The sequence below is a fragment of the Narcine bancroftii genome, chromosome 5 (assembly GCF_036971445.1).
Source record: "Narcine bancroftii isolate sNarBan1 chromosome 5, sNarBan1.hap1, whole genome shotgun sequence".
In the NCBI taxonomy this organism is placed as follows: domain Eukaryota; kingdom Metazoa; phylum Chordata; class Chondrichthyes; order Torpediniformes; family Narcinidae; genus Narcine; species Narcine bancroftii.
The window spans coordinates 220,263,583-220,282,851 of record NC_091473.1 but is presented as its reverse complement, the minus strand read 5'-3'; the positions used below and the strand labels follow the sequence as shown (position 1 = coordinate 220,282,851).

The following is a 19,269-nucleotide window of genomic DNA, read 5'->3' as shown; positions in this document are numbered from 1 at the left end:
ACGATTAACATAAGAATCTTCTAGTCTTTGTGACAAGACCATAAGACTAAGATAAGGAATGGTAAGGTACAATAGAATGTAGGAAGTTGAGGTAGTCTGGATCAGATAAGGGTCTCCTAGCCCTGGACAGAAGTACCAAGTCATACATTTCTAATTAGCTAACCTTACACAGATTTATACATATTAAATTAGCCAACCCTAGACAGGATGAGCCAACTCTGCATATCAAGAGACTGTAGCCCAGAGAATCAGGAAGGTGTGAATAAGGACAATAACATGAAGGGACACCGACAGGATACCCCCCCCCCCCCCCTGGTCCTCCAAGTATACTGAAATTGCACGTAGGCAGGCAGGATTGCCTAATGCCAAACCTCTCCAGCAGGAGGCAGAAGAATGTAAGGGGGAGGGTATTCCTATACTGAAATCAACTGTATAAAAGTTGGGTGAGCCCCAGTGTATGTGTGTATTCCCAGGGTAAGGGGAAGCACCCAACTTTGCATTGTTGTAGTAATAAATGTTCTTTGTTCTCAATTTTTGTCTCGAGCAATTTCTTTAAAGGTACTTTAATTTCTAACACCACTGTGCTCAATCTGTTCCCAACAATAAATTTGCCAGATTCCTCCCAACATACATCGCCAGATTTTAAATGTCTTTCTCTCTGCACCGGTTAATTATATGGAATAAAGCTCAGCATTTGGATGAACCCTTCTCCATTGACAATGGTGTGAAGCAAGGCTGCGTTCTTGCACCAACCCTCTTTTCAATCTTCTTCAGCATGATGCTGAACCAAGCCATGAAAGACCTCAACAATGAAGACGCTGTTTACATCCGGTACCGCATGGATGGCAATCTCTTCAATCTGAGGCGCATGCAAGCTCACACCAAGACGCAAGAGCAACTTGTCCATGAACTACTCTTTGAACACGATGCCGCTTTAGTTGCCCATTCTGAGCCAGCTCTTAAGTGCTTGACGTCCTGTTTTGCGGAAACTGCCAAAATGTTTGGCCTGGAATTCAGCCTGAAGAAAATGGAGATCCTCCATCAGCCAGCTCCCCACCATGACTACCAGCCACCCCACATCTCCATCGGGCACACAAAACTCAAAACGGTCAACCAGTTTACCTACCTCGGCTGCACCATTTCATCAGATGGAAGGATCGACAACGAGATAGACAACAGACTCGCCAAGGCAAATAGCGCCTTTGGAAGACTACACAAAAGAGTCTGGAAAAACAACCAACTGAAAAACCTCACAAAGATAAGCGTATACAGAGCCGTTGTCATACCCACACTCCTGTTCGGCTCCGAATCATGGGTCCTCTACCGGCATCACCTATGGCTCCTAGAACGCTTCCACCAGCGTTGTCTCCACTCCATCCTCAACATTCATTGGAGCGACTTCATCCCTAACATCGAAGTACTCGAGATGGCAGAGGCCGACAGCATGGAATCCACGCTGCTGAAGATCCAGCTGAGCTGGGTAGGTCACGCCTCCAGAATGGAGGACCATCACCTTCCCAAGATCGTTATATGGCGAGCTCTCCACTGGCCACCGTGACAAAGGTGCACCAAAGAAGAGGTACAAGGACTGCCTAAAGAAATCTCCAGGTGCCTGCCACATTGACCACCGCCAGTGGGCTGATATTGCCTCAAATCGTGCATCTTGGCGCCTCACAGTTCGGCGGGCAGCAACCTCCTTTGAAGAAGACTGCAGAGCCCACCTCACTGACAAAAGACAAAGGAGGAAAAACCCAACACCCAACCCCAACCAACCAATTTTCCCCTGCAACCGCTGCAACCGTGTCTGCCTGTCCCGCATTGGACTTGTCAGCCACAAAAGAGCGTGCAGCTGACGTGGACATTTACCCCCTCCATAAATCTTCATCCGCGAAGCCAAGCCAAAGAGAATGGAACGTGTTCTAAAATTACAGTAAAATGGACACGGAAGCACCCTTGTAGTGCCGGCAGTTATGGTAATCGAGCTGGTATCAATCACATGGATTTATTTTGGAAGTACCCCACAGTGCATAGTCCTGGCTATGAGTAAGATGCGTATGTAACCCGGCAGAGATGCATGGCAAGAAATTGCTTTTACACAGGATGCTCGTTTCTGGTCACCAACTCTCCCCACAGTTACAATCCATAAACATGGCTCGACCTTCCTTTAGTTTTCGGGGGATTTGTAAAGTAACCAGTCGTTTACTGTTTATTTCTGAACTCTATTCAGCGTCAGAAATATAATTTATTTTCCTTTTTTTACAGTAATATCAGTGACTATTAAGATCCTGTCCCGAGGGAACTGCGGTCTGTCCAAAAATGTCACGCTTTACCTCCTTGCAATGGCGGCGGCGGATCTACTGATCGTTATCTTCGATCTGATAATGAGGCAGATACCAATTGCCTACAGGTACTACTTCCGTTTCCTCAAGTCCATCCCTTTGTGTAATATTCACGCCGTCCTTGTTTATACAGTGACAGATTGGTCTGTCTGGAACACCGTCGCATTCACCTTTGATCGGTTTGTAGCCATTTGTTACCAGAAGATGAAAAGGAATTATTGCACCGAGAAAACGGCGACGTTTGTACTTGGAACGGCGAGCGTGCTAAGTTTTTCGAAGAACATTTTCTGGTATTTTATGTTCACAGGTGAATATTTCATTGAAAATTCCCCTTGGTTTTGTTTGACAAGAGACAGTCTTCTGGGATCAGAGAACTGGGCAACAGCCACATTTGTTCATCATATCTTCACACCGGCAATCCCCTTTGTCCTCATTTTGCTGCTCAATGGGTTAACTGTAAGACATATTCTGGTGACTAGCAGGGTGCGCAGAAGACTTCGAGGTGCCAGCAGTCGGGAGAGTTTTCGAGACCCAGAGATGGAGAGCCGCAGGAAATCCGTCACTTTGCTGTATGCTATCTCGGCGAATTTCATCCTGTTATGGTCGCTGTTCACAGGGTATTTCATATGGGTCCAGTTGTATTATGTTCGCATTGTGTTTGTCAGTCCAGCTATTTTTGTGCAAGACCTAGGTTTCATGCTGCAGCTGTTGAGCTGCTGTACAAACACGGCCCTTTACACCATTACCCAGAAAAAGCTCAGGGAACAACTGAAGGAACTAGTGAAATCTTCCATCTCTCGAGTTGTGAAATGTGCTCAATGACGCGAGGAGCCATGAAATCTTTATCGTCAGGCGCAATTTAAATAATTAATTTGACAACGAGGTGTGATCAAATAAAATATCAGCCCTCAGAGGGAAAGAGCGATTGACGTAATCCCAAAGGAAACCTCGGAGTAAAGTCACTCGAACTAATGATCAAAATTAAACAGACTTCAAATGACACAAACTAGTTCATCTACGACGATGACCATGGGACCTGCAATTAAAATAATGCTTCGTACCTCACAAGGAATTCAATCTGTTCTTGCATTCCCGATACGTTAACCAAACCGAACCTCATGCAGTTACTGAAAATAGTATAGAGCTCAGAAATACCGTGGCTGTGCCGACGTAGAAAGGTAGCTAAATTGGTGGAGCTCATAATACATTTCTTAGGTTACAAAGTTATGCATTGGTTCTTACCTAAACAAATACGACGTTAATACAGTCGAGGAATCTAATTGAACACGTCCAAAGCCAGTCCCAGGCAGAAGTTGTAAACAATATTTTATCATTAGTTCAAATATCCTAAGGCATGTACCCAATATAAAGCAGCAGGTTACCAATTCAACGAATCATAATTACGATACACTTTTAAGTGGAACGTCAAATCAGACCTACAAAATATCTTAAAATAAAAATAACATTAAAATCTTCACAATGAAATTAGACGTTAGAATGAGCGATTAACGTGTAAAAGTACAACTATTTAAATTCATAAAACAATTCCAATCTTTATGGAATACCGACGGGGCATGGAAAATGCAAACCAGCGGAGCAGATCAAGAATTAGCATCAAAATAACTCAGTAACTCCTGCGATTTAGAAATTCAATATAACGTTCCGCTGTAGAGCCACAGAGTAGCTCTTGATAACTCTCTCACACATAAACACACACACACACACACACAAACACACACATGTTAGAAATTAAAGTACCTTTAAAGAAATTGCTCGAGACAAAAATTGAGAACAAAGAACATTTATTACTACAACAATGCAAAGTTGGGTGCTTCCCCTTACCCTGGGAATACACACACATACTGGGGCTCACCCAACTTTTATACAGTCAATTTCAGTATCAGAATGCCCTCCCCCTTACATTCTTCTGCCCCCCTGGATGGGTTTGGCATAGGTAATCCTTCCTGCCTACGTGCAGTTTCAGTACACTTGGAGGACCAGGGGGTATCCTGTGGGTGCCCTATCATGTCATTGTCCTTATTCACACCTTCCTGATTCTCTGGGCTACAGTCTCTTGATATGCAGAGTTGACTCATTCTATCTAGGGTTGGCTAATTTCATATGTATAAATCTGTGTATGGTTAGCTAATTAGAAATGTATGACTTGGTACTTCTGTCCAGGGCTAGGAGACCCTTATCTGATCCAGACTACCTCAACTTCCTACATTCTATTGTACCTTACCATTCCTTATCTTAGTCCTATGGTCTTGTCACAAAGACTAGAAGATTCTTATGTTAATCGTGCTGACTCTGCTTTCCTGCATCCTAAGCCCCAAGCTTATCCTATTTGAACTGGTTACAGCCATTTTACTGATGAACTTTAGTTTCTTCCATGTTCATAATTTTAGGTCAATTTTCCCATCTCTCACACACACACACACACACACAAACACACACACAGACACACACACACACACACACACGCACACACACACACACACAAATACACACACACGGACACACACACACACACACGCGCACACACACACAGACACTCACACACACAGACACACACACACACACACACAAGGCTGACCGGCCACATCCATGTCTATGTCTCTTGCTTCACAATGAAGTCTGCCAGTCGCTCGCATTGTCCACTGTTCACTCATGTCAACCGCTGTCTCATGTTCTGCCACTCGTGCATCGGGCCTGCTAGTCACACACAACGTTAGCAACAGAGAACGTTGGCTAAACTGTAGGTAGAACTAGGTGCTAGTTTAGTGTAGTCGTGCTCAGCAACATGATGGGAAAACAGCAGAAGATAGAAATTAGCTAAAAGCTGACACACAAAATATGTCAGAACAATGAAGGTCGCAGCAGCATCTGAGAGAACAATAGAGCATTTGTTGATATGCACCTGCACCGATTAGCACCCTGAGACTTCGCAGATGTGAGAAACTAACTTTAGTATTAATAAGCTGTGGTCTTAGGTTTGGTAAAATATTATACAGCAAGCGTACTAACTTAGAGATACTTTGTATATGAGAGGAACTAATTATTGGATGTTAAAAGATGAGGTCGTTTATGATTGATGTTACATTATTCAGAATGCTACCGATCAGGAAAAAAATGAATGTATTGGAGCTGTTCGGGGGGACATTTGTCACTGATTCCTGAATGACATTTCAGTAGTAGCGGTGAATGAAATTAACCCAATCTGCAGATTAAAGAATTATCCAACCAAGACTGTAGTTGAATTCAGTCATTTCGTGTGAGCACCCTGCGGAATCGGGATCCATCCAACCATCTCTCACAAACCTCAATACCTTTGGGTATTTCACTCAGAGGCTCACGAGTGACCTATAACCGCACCTGGTGCAACTCATGTTCCATTCCACTGGCCAAGTCAGCTGTTCGCATTCTCATCCAAGGACAGGCCGAACCAGTCGATGGCACTTAACTTCAAGCAATGTCAGGAAGCTCAAAACAGCGTCCCTGCTCTAAGATTTCGGAAAACGTGTCTCTCTCAGTGAATGAGAAGATCCTGAGAGAATGTCATTTGTTGGACATGGACTCCGAGTGCGGTAAACGTGCTATTGAACATATAAAGTCAGTATATTCATAGGCAATAGCTCAATCCGACTGCAGTGCATGTTTGTGTGACTATCAGATATCTACGACTATATTTTTGTATCTGTGAGGTGGATCTCGGGGTTCAAGTCGTCTGAAATGGCAGCAATTCATCTTTGTATATTTCCATCTATGAGTCTTTCCCTCCTTCTCCCTCCCTCTCTTCCTCTTACCATCATGCTCTCTCCTCCTCAATCTCTCTTCCCTATTCCAACACAAAGAGTAAACATGCTCCTTCCACATCTAGGCAAACCTAAATTTGACCGCTGTTGAATATTCGATAGTATGTTTAATCACAAATATGCAATAGATGCAGCCTTTATGATTCACTCTTGGACACCAGAGCATGTAAATTTTAAAACAGCGGGAATGAGGCAGAGATCGAGAATGGAGTCATCATTTCTAAATTGAAGGAAATCGGAAGAAGATTCCCAAAATGACGAAATTGGAATGACATTCCCAGACTGCGGCAAAGGGAATGAGACTAAAAGTGTGAAAGAACCCATCAAAGCGTTATGCTTGGAGGAATATGAAAACTTCTGGTGAAAGTGGCTGGATATAGGAATGGATATTTCTGTTTCGTCTTATGTCAGTGGTAAAAAGGATAAAATATGATCGTAAGCGAGTGAGAGAATTCGAACTAGGATGGAACATTCAACCAGAAGAACACGGTTGAGAGGATGAGAGCAAAGGAATAGGAATGAGCTTTCAAATGACTGGAGGAATGTGAAATTCTAAGACTTCGGGTACGGAAACCCGTTTCAAGAAATAAGCGAATTGATGGAGATTCTCAGCATCAGGGAACAGAATCTGGGAATGGAAGTGCGAATCTTTGAATGAGAAAATGACAGTAAGCCATGATTGAAGGAAATGAAATAACGTTTATAATTGGAAAATAGGCTTGATCTCCACAGTCATAGAAAATATGAATAGAGGTGTGCGTGGTGAGATTTTGACGAAGAAAGGGAATTTATTTATTTATTTATTTAGCTGTGTTGGTTAACTGTGAGACTCAACTCACTTAATCTAACAGCTACTGGGATTATATATCGTCCCTTGGAAGGATTTTATCCATTTCTCACTATTTCTCTGCCTCCACTCTATCTGTTCCCTGGATAATGACTTCCAATCCGTGACATCTGAAATAACCCCTTTCTCTGATAAACTCGGATCGCTCCTTCCTGGGGATGATAAAGCCCACGTTTGTATCTCCTCTTATTTTCCTAATTCAGTCTTTGACTACCTACCCCAGGAAGAAAAAGGACCGAGTATCTCTGGTCCTCACTTTCTTCTTCTCCATCATCCACATCCGACATATTATTTGACACTTCAGTCAAATTCGATGTGATACCACTAACAACCATATCGTCCCCTCTCAATTCTTCTTCATTTTCGCCGGGATCTTTCTGTCTTAAACCCTCTGGTTCACTCTTCCATTCTCACTCACATTTCCATCCCATCAGCCACAGCTCGCTCTAATTGTAAAAAGTTCAAAACTTGTCGCTGCATCTCCTCGCTCATCAGGAACACAAACGGTCGTCCTAAGAGAGATAAAACTTTACATGGACATCGTCCAGCCTCATCCACTACATGAGATGAACTCGCTGTGGAATCTTCTACATTGGTCAGACCAAAAGCAGATTAGCTGGCTGCTTTACTGAACACAATATCTGTGTTTGTAGTTCTTAACCTAAGCTTGCTGTAGACAATCATTTGAACTACCCCAACTCTTCCTACAATGACGCATTGGTTCCTGTCCTCGTCGTTTGTTGAGTGACGCTAAATGTTAATTTCTGGAACAATACATCATATTCTTCATGGACAGTTTAAACTTAATAGCATTAAACATCGATTTTCCTTATGTTAGATACCGCAAACACTTTCCAACATTTCTTTCCCCACTCCTGTACTTTTTTACCCCTCTCTATATTTTCTCCTTCCTAGTCGTGTCTCCCTCTGCCTACCTCTTCATCTTTAAAACCCTCTGCCCCATACACATCAACTATGAGCCCCAGAAATTTTATTCCTCCCTTAGATAATTAATTTTACCCCTTCCCTCTGGTCATGATAAAGGATTTAGACCCCAAAGGCTGAGTGACTATTTGTACCCATGGATGCTATCTGACCTGTTGAGCTTCTCCGGCACTTCTTAACTTGCTCAATGTTCCAGCATCTGCAGCTTGTGTTTTATTTTCACTTCACAGAAAGCCTTAGTTGTGCGAATGGGCAGAGCTACAACGCTTTAAATTACTTAAACGAGAATACGATCATGCAGCAGTGGAATGAGCGTCAGAAAAGTATCATGAAAGCATGCTTGATAGCAGAATAAATCAACCCCTCGACTCGATTCCACAATTCAACGAAGTCTCAGCTAATTATAGTCACCAGGTTTTGATTCTTTTCCAGTGAACTTGTAACCTATAAAAATTAACCAATCTCTCTTAAGATTGTCGAAACACCTATCAAAATGTAAACTTTTTTTTCCAGATTTTCACTTTGTTTTGCTTACATATCCTGTGCAAATTATAGTTTCCTGAAATTATATATGAAACCATCTAAAGGCATTCATCCCTAAGGCGCCAGTTCCCTTCTTCAAACTCCAGTTTATTCCTGTGTAGCTAATGGAGTGGAAAAAATAGCTTTGAAACCCACTTGGATATCTGTGGTCTGTTCTACATGATAGAAATAGGTATTGACATTTAATCGTGTAAAGCTTGAAAAAGACCATCGGAATTCTCAATCAGGGGAAGTAACAAGAGTGTGTAATGTTATAATTTCATCTTTAGTCTATGTGTGTTCTGAGTCCAGCGTGTTCTTTGAATGAAGTGATAGGAGAAGGTATTCGGTTCAACAGTCAATTTATTACACAGCACAAGAATAAAATTTAACAGAGCTCTGGGTCAGTCGTTAGTTCATAGGTCACCTGCACAGTGAGCTATTCCCCAAGACTGACCCCTATTGTCCAGTTGGCTCAGTTTATATAGATCAATCTTATCATACAGAACAAAAGTTGGCTTCCTTTGCTAGATTTCATTATCATCCAGAAAAAAAGTTGTCTTCCTTTGCTAGATCTTTTTGCATAAGGGTTATCACAAATCATCTCCTGTTTTGCAGATATCTGGGGTGTAGCGCTCCCATCTTAATCCTCCAGGCCAGACTATCCTGTTGTTTTGATCAGAAATCAATTCATCCCCAGATATTTCTAATCACCATTCTGATTCTGTATTGGTCTGGCCAATTTCTGCTGTTCTCTTTAACACCTCCTCATGCCTTAATCTTCCTCCTAGACTGGTTTTCCATTCCCTTTGTTTCTTGCAGGCCATTCTTTGTTCTGGTCTGGCCTGTGTCTCCTGTGTTACTCACCACCTCCTTCAGTTTGAGCATTCCTCCTAAATCGTTTTATGCATTTCCTCTCCCTGTATTTTGGGAGCGGACTATTTTGCTCAGCCAACTTTGCTCCATGCTGTGATTGCCACTTAATCACATTCCTCTTTTTCCCTGAACCATGCAGTAAATATAAAATTATTAATTAATCATTTCTTTCATAATGTTTTAACCCCTAGATTCCAACAGTCCCCCTCTTGGTCTCATGAAAATGAGACCAACCACCAGTTAATTTATGGGACCAAGACCTCAGGAGTCTTTGCAAGGACCGGCATCTCCAACCCCTTGTTAAACTTAACCTCACAAACTTGGCCATTATGAACACACTTCAGTCCAGTTGGGGCCCCAACACTGTGTTCATGAACGTCAGTCCAATCCGCAAAGTACTGTTTCGGTTCGTTATGGGCCTCCCAGGCTGACCACAAACACTTCGTACAGTGGTTTTCTTCCCCAGCCCCTTCAAGGGCTCGGAACACCAGTACCCATAGTCCCCACATAGTATTCATCCCAGCTCCCTTCATTGTTTTGATGCCAATAAATCGATTATACCGTCAACCACTGATATACAGTCACCATAGTCCAATAGTCTCTTTAAAAAGGGACGTGTTAAGTGTTCTTAGTCCGTGGTTTCTTCACAGAGTCCCAGTCATCTCCGTTCGAATCTGTTCCAGTGATCGTGTTGGTGGGTCCGTTGCTGTTCACTGACTCCAATGATACCTCGTCTCGCCTTTTCCCTGTAGTCGAACTGTGTGGGACGTCCTCTCCACCACTCTGTAGGGTCCAGTCCACCTGGGCTCCGACCACTTTCTCTTGATGACCTTTAGCAGAACCCACTCCGTGACTGAAGGTATCGGTGTTTCCCGTTTTCTGTTGGGACTTGTGACCTGTTGTGAAAAATCTGACACCAGAGCCGTTAGTTTATCATCATAAAGCTTGCATCCCATTGAACTTACCTCATTCTTCGTAGTCTGAATTCCGGCTCCCAGTCCCGGAAACTGTTGCCCCGTTTGTAGTTCATATGGAGTAAATCCTGTCACTGAACTTACCGAACTCCTTATTGACATTAATGCCAAGGGCAACGCATCCACCCAATTTAGTTTGGTCCGTGCCTGTACTTTCCCGATCTTACCTTTTATTGTTTGGTTCATCCTCTCCACTTTCCCTTGGGATTGTGGATTGTATATCGTTCCAAAGGCATGTTTCAATCCCAACATTGCTTCTACCTTCTGTAGATCGTTATTCTTAAAATGACTTCCATTATCGGACCTAATTTTTCTAGGAAATCCGTGTCTCGGAATATACTGGTTGATCAGGAATTTACATACCGTCCTTGCATCTTCTCTTTTGGCAGGGATTGCCTCCGGCCACCCTGTGAACACATCTACTGCTACGAAGAGATATCGATAGCCACTTACCCTCTCAATCATGTCCATATAATCAAGTACGATTTCCTGCCCTGGTAACTTAGGTAACGGGAACTGTCCTTCATGTGGCTTTACAGTCTCCTTGACATTGAAAGTTATACATACCTCACACTCTCTAATATGGTTCTCCACCATTGCTGGCAGGAAGGGGTGCCACCAATGTATCAAGTACCTTATCATCTGCTTCTTTCCACAGTGCGTTAGCCCATGCGTCTCCTCAAGGAGGGGTTTCATGAGTCCAGATGGTAAAACTGGCCTCCCGTCTATCGATCTCCATAGTCCTTGATCCTTGGTTGCCCCCCTTTCCTCCCATACCATCCTTTCCTGAGGTGATGCCTTTGCTTGTTCCTGTATTATTACTTCTACCCTACATGGTGGTAATAAGTCATGTGCTGTTCTGTCTGCCTGTATCATAATAAACTGAGGGCCGTATCCTGCTGCCCTTTTAGCGGCCATGTCCGCTTCCTGATTTCCCCGAGCCACCATCGTATCTGTTCTATCATGTCCTTTATATTTAAGAACTGCTAATGCCCTTGGTTTCAGGAGGGCCTCAGCCAGTTTCCTAACGACCTTCTCGTGTTTAATTGGGGTCATTGCTGCTGTTAAAAACCCACTTCTAATCCATTGACTAAGCTCAACCTGTATTGTCCCTACCACATATGCCGAGTCTGTATATATATTGACCATTCTAATGCTGCTATCATTCCCTGTAGTTCTGCGAGTTGTGCTGACTTCTTTCCTCTCACCGGCCCTGCAATGATTTCTTCAAATCCTCCTGTAGTTTTTCGTACCACCGCATAGGCAGCTTTCAATCCATCTGTGGGGTGTCTGTAACAACACCCATCTGTAAACAAGGTTTCATCTGGTTCTCTTATGGGTGTAGCCTGTAAGTCAGGTCTTATTTTAATATCCTTTACTACCCTCTTCTCACAAAAGTGTGGTTCTCCCTCTCCCATATTATCTGCCATGTTAATGCCTTCATGGGTAAACGTAACATTTGGAGCATTCGGGATCTTTTCTAGTTTCGTCTGCCTTAGCGAAATCATTGTAAATGCTGTCGAGATCACAAATGCTACAATACTATGTGTTGTTAATACCGTCAGGCCATGTCCCATTACTATGTGTGCCACGTTTTGTAGAATCTTTGCTACTCCCGCTGCATGTCTCGTGCATGGTGGGTGTTTGACTTCAGTCGGATCTAGTGTGATACTCACATTCATGAGCACACATCTTCCACCCCCTTTTTTCTGAAAAAGAACACCATCAATTGTGTGTGCTTTTTCAGAAACATCCAAAAAGAAAGGTAGTTTATAATTTGGAATCGCCAAATCTATAGCTGTTGTAAGAGCTTGCTTCAATTGAATAAAACTCATCTCAGCCTGTTCAGTCCAATCAAGTGTAGCTCCCAGATTCCTCATCCCCTGCTCATTCACCAAAGTTCGCAGTGGATGTGTCAACTCACCATAAGATGGGATAAACTGCCTACTATAACCTGACAAATCCAAAAACGAAAGCATTTCCTTAACTGTCTTTGGTTTTGGGTGATGTAGTAGGGCTGTTCGATGTGCAGGGGAAATCCCTGTGCCTTTCGCTGAGACCATTCTACCTAAAAAAGGTGACCACCTGTCTGCAGCATTGCAGCTTTGAGCGAGAGACTTTAAAGCCTGCCTTGAACAGCTGCACTAGCAGGAGACAGGTGGCCTCCAAACAGGAAGTATGATCAGGTGCTGCTAATAGGATGTCATCCACATACTGGATCAGAACTACCCCACCTGGCAGTGCTAGCCCCCCCAGCTGTTCTTTCAACACCTGATTGAAAATCCCTGGAGATAAGATAAAGCCCTGCGGAAGCCTAGTATACCGCAACTTTCTACCTTTATACGTGAACAAAAATACATCTCTTAATGGTTCTGCCAGCGGCAAGCAAAAGAAAGCATTCGCTAAATCTATGCAAGAGAACCACTTGTGGTTAGGGGTTAAAGCAGTCATGGCAGTATATGGGTTTGGTACTGAAACTGTGGGTGTTCGCACAATACCATTGATGCGCCTTAAGTCATGGGCCATCTGATATTTGCCCATGTCTTGTTTAGGAACAGGTAAGATGGGTGTATTCCAACTAGAACACGAATGTTCCAACACCCCTGAATACATAAGGCCATCAATGGTATCTGCCAAACCTTCCTCAGCTTCAGGTTTGTGGGGATACTGCATCTGCCAAATTGGGGTGTAATCCGACAGTTCGAAGTAGTGATTCCTGCGATCATTTCTACCTGCTGTATCTCCCACAGCCCAAGCTGTTTCCCCAATAATGCTCTCCAATTCCGTATGGCTATCTTATGTCCCATCGTATATTTGCAGAACTTTCCCATCCACGCTCCACCTCCCTCAGTCGGAGGTGGCATTTTGTCCAAAATACAATTCATGTCAGTGAATGGAAAGGGTTGGTACCTTTCCCCAATTTGCGGACCCTTATAAATTAGTGGCATCTGTCTATACCTTTCTGGAAGCCGTACTTCCTCCCTGTCCCGCAACGCATATCCCAAAGGGGAGCGAGGTTTCTTCTGACCCTGTCTTCTGTGCGTGATCATGCTTCCCCTGATCGTGACTAGCTGTTCCTCCTCTTCACTCTCAACACTCACACTAGCTATTTCATTTTCCTCGTTCTGCCCTCTCTCCCGCTCCCATTTGACACTCGCTGGGTCATTTCCCTTCCTATTCTCCTCTTCTTGTCCCAGCTCTCTCTCATCTGTTTTTCCCAAGCACCTACTATTTTCCCTTACTGCACATATATCGTTCTGTATTTCGTGCACCCATTCCTTTGTTTCCTCCACTCTCTTCTGCGCAACTCTCTTAAGTCTGTCCTTCGCCTCATGTAGTTCTGGACCTGTTAACTCAGTGACATTCACTATTCCCTCACTTATCTGCATCGTTGGCATCTGGGGAATAGGATAAGGTGGTGGCAATGTCTCTGGGAACTTTGGATATAGCGGGGCTGACGGCTTAACCTCCCCCGTTTTCTCCTTTACGATAGGGGGGTCCCTTTTTAATATCATGTTGAAGGTTCGCTTCCACAGCCATGCAAGCCAATGTCATGTTGTGCAAATCTGCCCTTCTCTGTTCCTTCACTTCTTTCTGCTGTTTAAGCCTTCTATTCCATATAGATCCTTGTCCCTTTGCCTCATGTTCCCGTACCTCCTTTGCTGCTTCCCTCTCGGCTTCTCCTAAGTACATTACCCGCCGGATTTTTTCAAACCCTCGTGGTACCTTCACCTGACTCTGCAGCTCTTTCCATATCTGTTCGTACCGTGCCATAGCCTGTACCTCCTCTCCCTTCGGTAATCCTCCCAGTAATTGATTCCTTGTTTTTTCCCACTGTCGGTTTACAGATGCGGGAACCCATCTGTCTTCCCCGAACTCTTGCCCTACATCCCTAATTACTCCTTCCATCTTATGTTCTGATTTTTAACCCTTTAGATTTCGTAATTCACTGGGTCTCTCCCCTGGTAGGGGCAACTTCGACCTTTCGCACGTTATTATAAACACCAGCGGTACACTGTACACAATCCTTAAACAAATACTTATTAGAAACTATTATGATACACTATACGATTCTTAACCAAATACTTATTATACACTTTAGAAACAAATAACTATAACACAATACACCTTATTCTATTTGGCCAAGTGTCTAAACCTATATCTTGAGATTGCTATGAGGGGACTCTAATCCCATTGTACTAGGGGGACTCTAAACCCCTTTTTCTTGCAGGGGACTCTAACCCCCGCTTCTTACTGGGGACTCTAACCCCAGTTCCTTACGGGGGACTCTAACCCCCGTTTCTTGCAGGGGACTCTAACCCCTGAAGCTTTATTCTTTGGCTTTAACTAGGACTTTTGCAGAGTAGTGACAACACACAATTTTATCGTTGCCAATGCCAAACTTCGTTTAAACACGCGTCTGCTTACCTCCTTTTGTTGAATGGCCACTTGATGTTATCACCACACCACAATCGACCGGTGTTTCGTATCTTTTTCTTCCGTCACTTCTCCATCTTCATCACGTCGGGGTCACCAAATTGTCAGACTCTGGCTTTACCTTACTCTTAATTTAGTCTATGTGTGGTCTGAGTCCAGCGTGTTCTTTGAATTAAGTGATAGGAGAAGGTATTCGGTTCAACAGTCAATTTATTACACAGCACAAGAATAAAACTTAACAGAGCTCTGGGTCAGTCGTTAGTTCATAGGTCACCTGCACAGTGAGCTATTCCCCAAGACTGACCCCTATTGTCCAGTTGGCTCAGTTTATATAGATCAACCTTATCATCCAGAAAAAAAGTTGTCTTCCTTTGCTAGAACTTTTTGCATAAGGGTTATCACAAGTCATCTCCTGTTTTGAGATATCTGGGGTGTAGCACTCCCATCTTAATCCTCCAGGCCAGACTATCCTGTTGTTTTGATCAGAAATTAATTCATCCCCAGATATTTCTAATCACCATTCTGATTCTGTAGCTGTCTGGCCAATTTCTGCTGTTCTCTTTAACACCTCCTCATGCCTTAATCTTCCTCCTAGACTGGTTTTCCATTCCCTTTGTTTCTTGCAGGACATTCTTTCTGGTCTGGTCTGGCCTGTGTCTCCTGTGCTACTCACCACCTCCTTCAGTTTGAGCATTCCTCCTAAATCGTTTTATGCATTTCCTCTCCCTGTATTTGGGAGCAGACAATTTTGCTCAGCCAACTTTGCTCCATGCTGTGATTGCCAGTTAATCACATTCCTCTTTTTCCCTGAACCATGCAGTAAATATAAAATTATTAATTAATCATTCCTTTCATAATGTTTTAACCCCTAGATTCCAACATAATACATGTAAATATTAGAATTTTAAATCGTTAAATGCTTTTAGAAAATTCAGGCTTTATTCTCCTTTTGTTCTGGTCAGTATTGCAGTATCTCGAGTAGCATATTATTATTTTACAAATATCGCTGGACGTACTCAGCAAGCCAGATAGGATCCAGCAGAGTTGTAGGGCCATACAACACTGAACCAGTCCTTGCAGCCTCCCTGTTTGTTTCGGGCAGGAAGAGTATTTACTACCCAAACGCATTTCCAGTATTCGACATGTGGCATATTGTGCCATCAAGTGCTCATTTGAATGTTCGACGGAACACCAATCGATGAGGTAGCGCATTCAAATTTTAAACCACCCCTTCATATTGAGGCATACCTATTAATTTTCGCGACTGATGTCGCTCCATTCGCTGAGTTCCTCCAGCAAAGAAATTTTCTTTTGTTTCTGATTAGAGCATACGGAGTATGGTGTCAATCTAATTCTCATCTCTCCGAAGGATTCTACACGCAAGGCGTAGAGTTCCTCACGAGCTTCTAAATCTATCCCCCACGTAATTTTGTGCAATAATGTTAGGGCCCCCTCCGACTTCTATACCGCAAGCAAAACAGTCGTATCTTTTCATTTACTTCTCATATACATTGGCAACATCACGGTGAATCTTTTCCATGCGGTGTACAGGGTAATTACGCAGTCTCGCTGCATGGTCACCAGAACTGTACACTTTAGATCAATTATAGCCTCACAGTTAACTTACTCAATTGTACAATAACCTCCTTGCTCTGATATACTTTACTTGGCTAGTGAGCGCAAATATCTAATCTACTTTCCGAACACCAAATCGACTTGTGCTCATTTCCTTAGGAATAAAAATGCTTTGGTTTCTCTCTGTTTGTCAGAGTTCAACTATGAAGATTCAGCGTCATTGTCAAAACGCATCATCTCTCAATTGCAATTGAATTCATTCTATTATTGCTTTGTACATCCTGCTAACCCAGCAATGGCATTGTGTAAGAGAAAACTACTCGAGGAACAAAAACCCTAGACCATTGTCATTGCATTATAATCACTGTGAATTTTAGATCTAACTTGCTAGGTTGTCTCATATCTTATGGATTCTGATATATTGGAACATTCTCCCAAGTGAGTCATTCTCAGCAGCCAATTGAAGTCAATTCTGATTTTTCAGATAGGATCTCCCCTCAATAAAGTCTCTTTAATTGCCTCTAAAAGTGCAGAATTTGCTCCGTCCTTCTGATATTTTCAAATCAAGTTTATTGTCATCTGATTGTACAAGTACAACCCGACGAAAGAGCGTTCACTGGTCCTTGGTGCAAAACATGCAGAAACACAACCAGACATAACATACTTGCATAGAAACAATACATATTCATGACAAGTAATTCAACTGTACAAATACACAAATAGATATTATTTTATGCATGTGAGAGTCTCGGATGGTTAGTGTGAGCAGTTCCTTTTGTGGTTCAGCCTTCTCACTGGCTGTGGGAGGAAGCTATTCCTCACCCTTGTGCTGCTGCTCTAATACTCCTGTACATCCTTCAAATGGGAGCAACTGAAAGATGCTGCTTGCAGGGGAAAAGGGATCCTCAATGATTTTGCGTGTCCACTTCAGACAATAATCACATCGATTGCAGTAGGGGTGGGGATGGGGGGTTGGGTAGGGGGTAGGATGTAGACCCCATTGATCCTCTCTGCTGCTCTTATGGTCCTGTGAACTGTCTTCTGATCCATTTCTCTGCAGCAACCGTACCTCACCGTGCTGCAGACTGCCAGGACGCTCTCTATAGAGCTCCTATGGAAGGTTGACATAATGCCTGTAGTTTATTTACTTTTCCTGATAACTTAAATCTATTGCAAAACCGGACCGAAAAGCCCCTTAATTTTTTTTAATAAGAAGAACAATCACAGGCCTTTAATTAATTTATTTTTCTCATGTTCAACAGCGCTTTGTTTAACATCTTCACATTATGAATATCCTCTAGCTCTTTCTGAAATCATGGAGTTTTAAATCTGTTGCCACAGTTTAGTGGTGACTTATCGCTTAGTTCATAACCTATCCATGTATGCCAAACGTCCACAAGGTTTGTTAACTCCCTTCTTACTTTGTATTGCCTGCTTCATACAACGACCTGCGATTTAATTTACCAGTATGTCATGGTGTTTTCCTCGTATCCTCCTGTCCATTTTGTCATAATAGCACAATTCATACTTCTACCCATTAAATTCCTCATGTGTCTTGCTTGCCATTGGGCTTGCCAACTATATTACTTCTGTCGATAATTACTGAGTTGTTAATGTGTGGCAATGTTTCAAATACAAGAAAGCCCGGAATTCTAGAAAAAATGCATATTTGGAAATACTGGGACAGAAGCACATATCTTCATTATACGAAAATATGTTCTGCAGATACTAGAATGTAGAAATAATAAATGTTCCCCTTTTTAACGATATGTCCTGCTTTATTTGTGCACAGCATGAATTTAACTCAGATCACGGACAGCTGCAAGATCTCCAGCGGTCAGACCACAATGCTTTCCACTGGCAGACTGCCAGCTACAAATGTTCTCAGTATAGCATAATGTAACAGATCAGATACCTTGATGGTTTACTCTCAAGCGGGTACCTTGATGGTTTATTCTCATAGCAGCATGTTGAATTGAACATGTCAGAAACTAAATTTGTACAGAGTCAAAATTGACCGTCGGGTATCACAAACATTGACATCGTTCCAGAAACAACTACTTTATAATCGTTGTTATTGTACATCATTGATTAAATATTGCAATTTATTAAACAGTCTTTCTGCAATTTGACATTGGGATGCGAAAACATTGCTATTTGTCTACTGTCTTGCACCTTATTAAGGTTTTGAAAAGACGATCTACAACATTGACAGCCTCATTTCCCTCCCTATGTCTACTGGTTCTCTCGCATCAACGGCGACATGATGGATCACCGAAAAGATGACCATTCCTTACACACGTGCAGACTGATAACTGTTCTACTTTTTGTGATACAAACGTTGAGCGGAAAGGAGTTGAATCAACATGTTTGTTTTGGCGCACATAATTAACGACAGCCTCAGTGGATCTGAATATGTCACAAGAGATTCGCTTCCTCTATTAATGTGGTATTTATTTTGCAGTTGCCGTTAGTTGAAAGTGAGGGTATCAGCTCCCGCTTTGCCAGTCTCTAGAAGGATTTACATCTGCACAAATGTTCACTGAATGGGATATAGGAACCGTGGATCAGAATTATCCTACCACAAGGAAGAATATTTTCTGGGCGTTCGAACTGTTTTTGACACTGGATAAACGCCCATTTCAATGGCGAATATATTATCTGGTCCGAGGAATTCAAGTTATCTACTATCCCATCTTGGCTATGACTGCTCTTCCTGGTAAGCTTTTCTGCGCACGATATTGATCCAAAACGATTCTCATTTTATTCTTTCCAACTTTTGTTGATTCTGCTTTCTTGAATCCCTGTGTATTAACTTGCCAAATTACAGCTAACAGCAATATTGTTTCTAATTTACGATCACATACTAGCAGTGCTTTGTGTTCCTGGTACGTGATACAACCATTCATTAATCCATCCTTCCAAAAGTAGAACTTTTA

The 19,269-nt window shown here is 42.7% G+C and overlaps 1 protein-coding gene across 1 annotated transcript in view; it reads left to right on the top strand.

Annotated features, from left to right (window-relative positions):
* Positions 1-3,407, top strand: part of LOC138765531 (probable G-protein coupled receptor 139) — a 30,069-nt gene extending 26,662 nt beyond the window's left edge. The window contains exon 3 of the mRNA XM_069942560.1: positions 2,228-3,407. Coding sequence (XP_069798661.1) covers positions 2,228-3,161 — 934 coding nt within the window. The 3' untranslated portion in view covers positions 3,162-3,407. The remainder of the gene's footprint in view (positions 1-2,227) is intronic.
* The last annotated feature ends 15,862 nt before the right edge of the window (positions 3,408-19,269 follow it).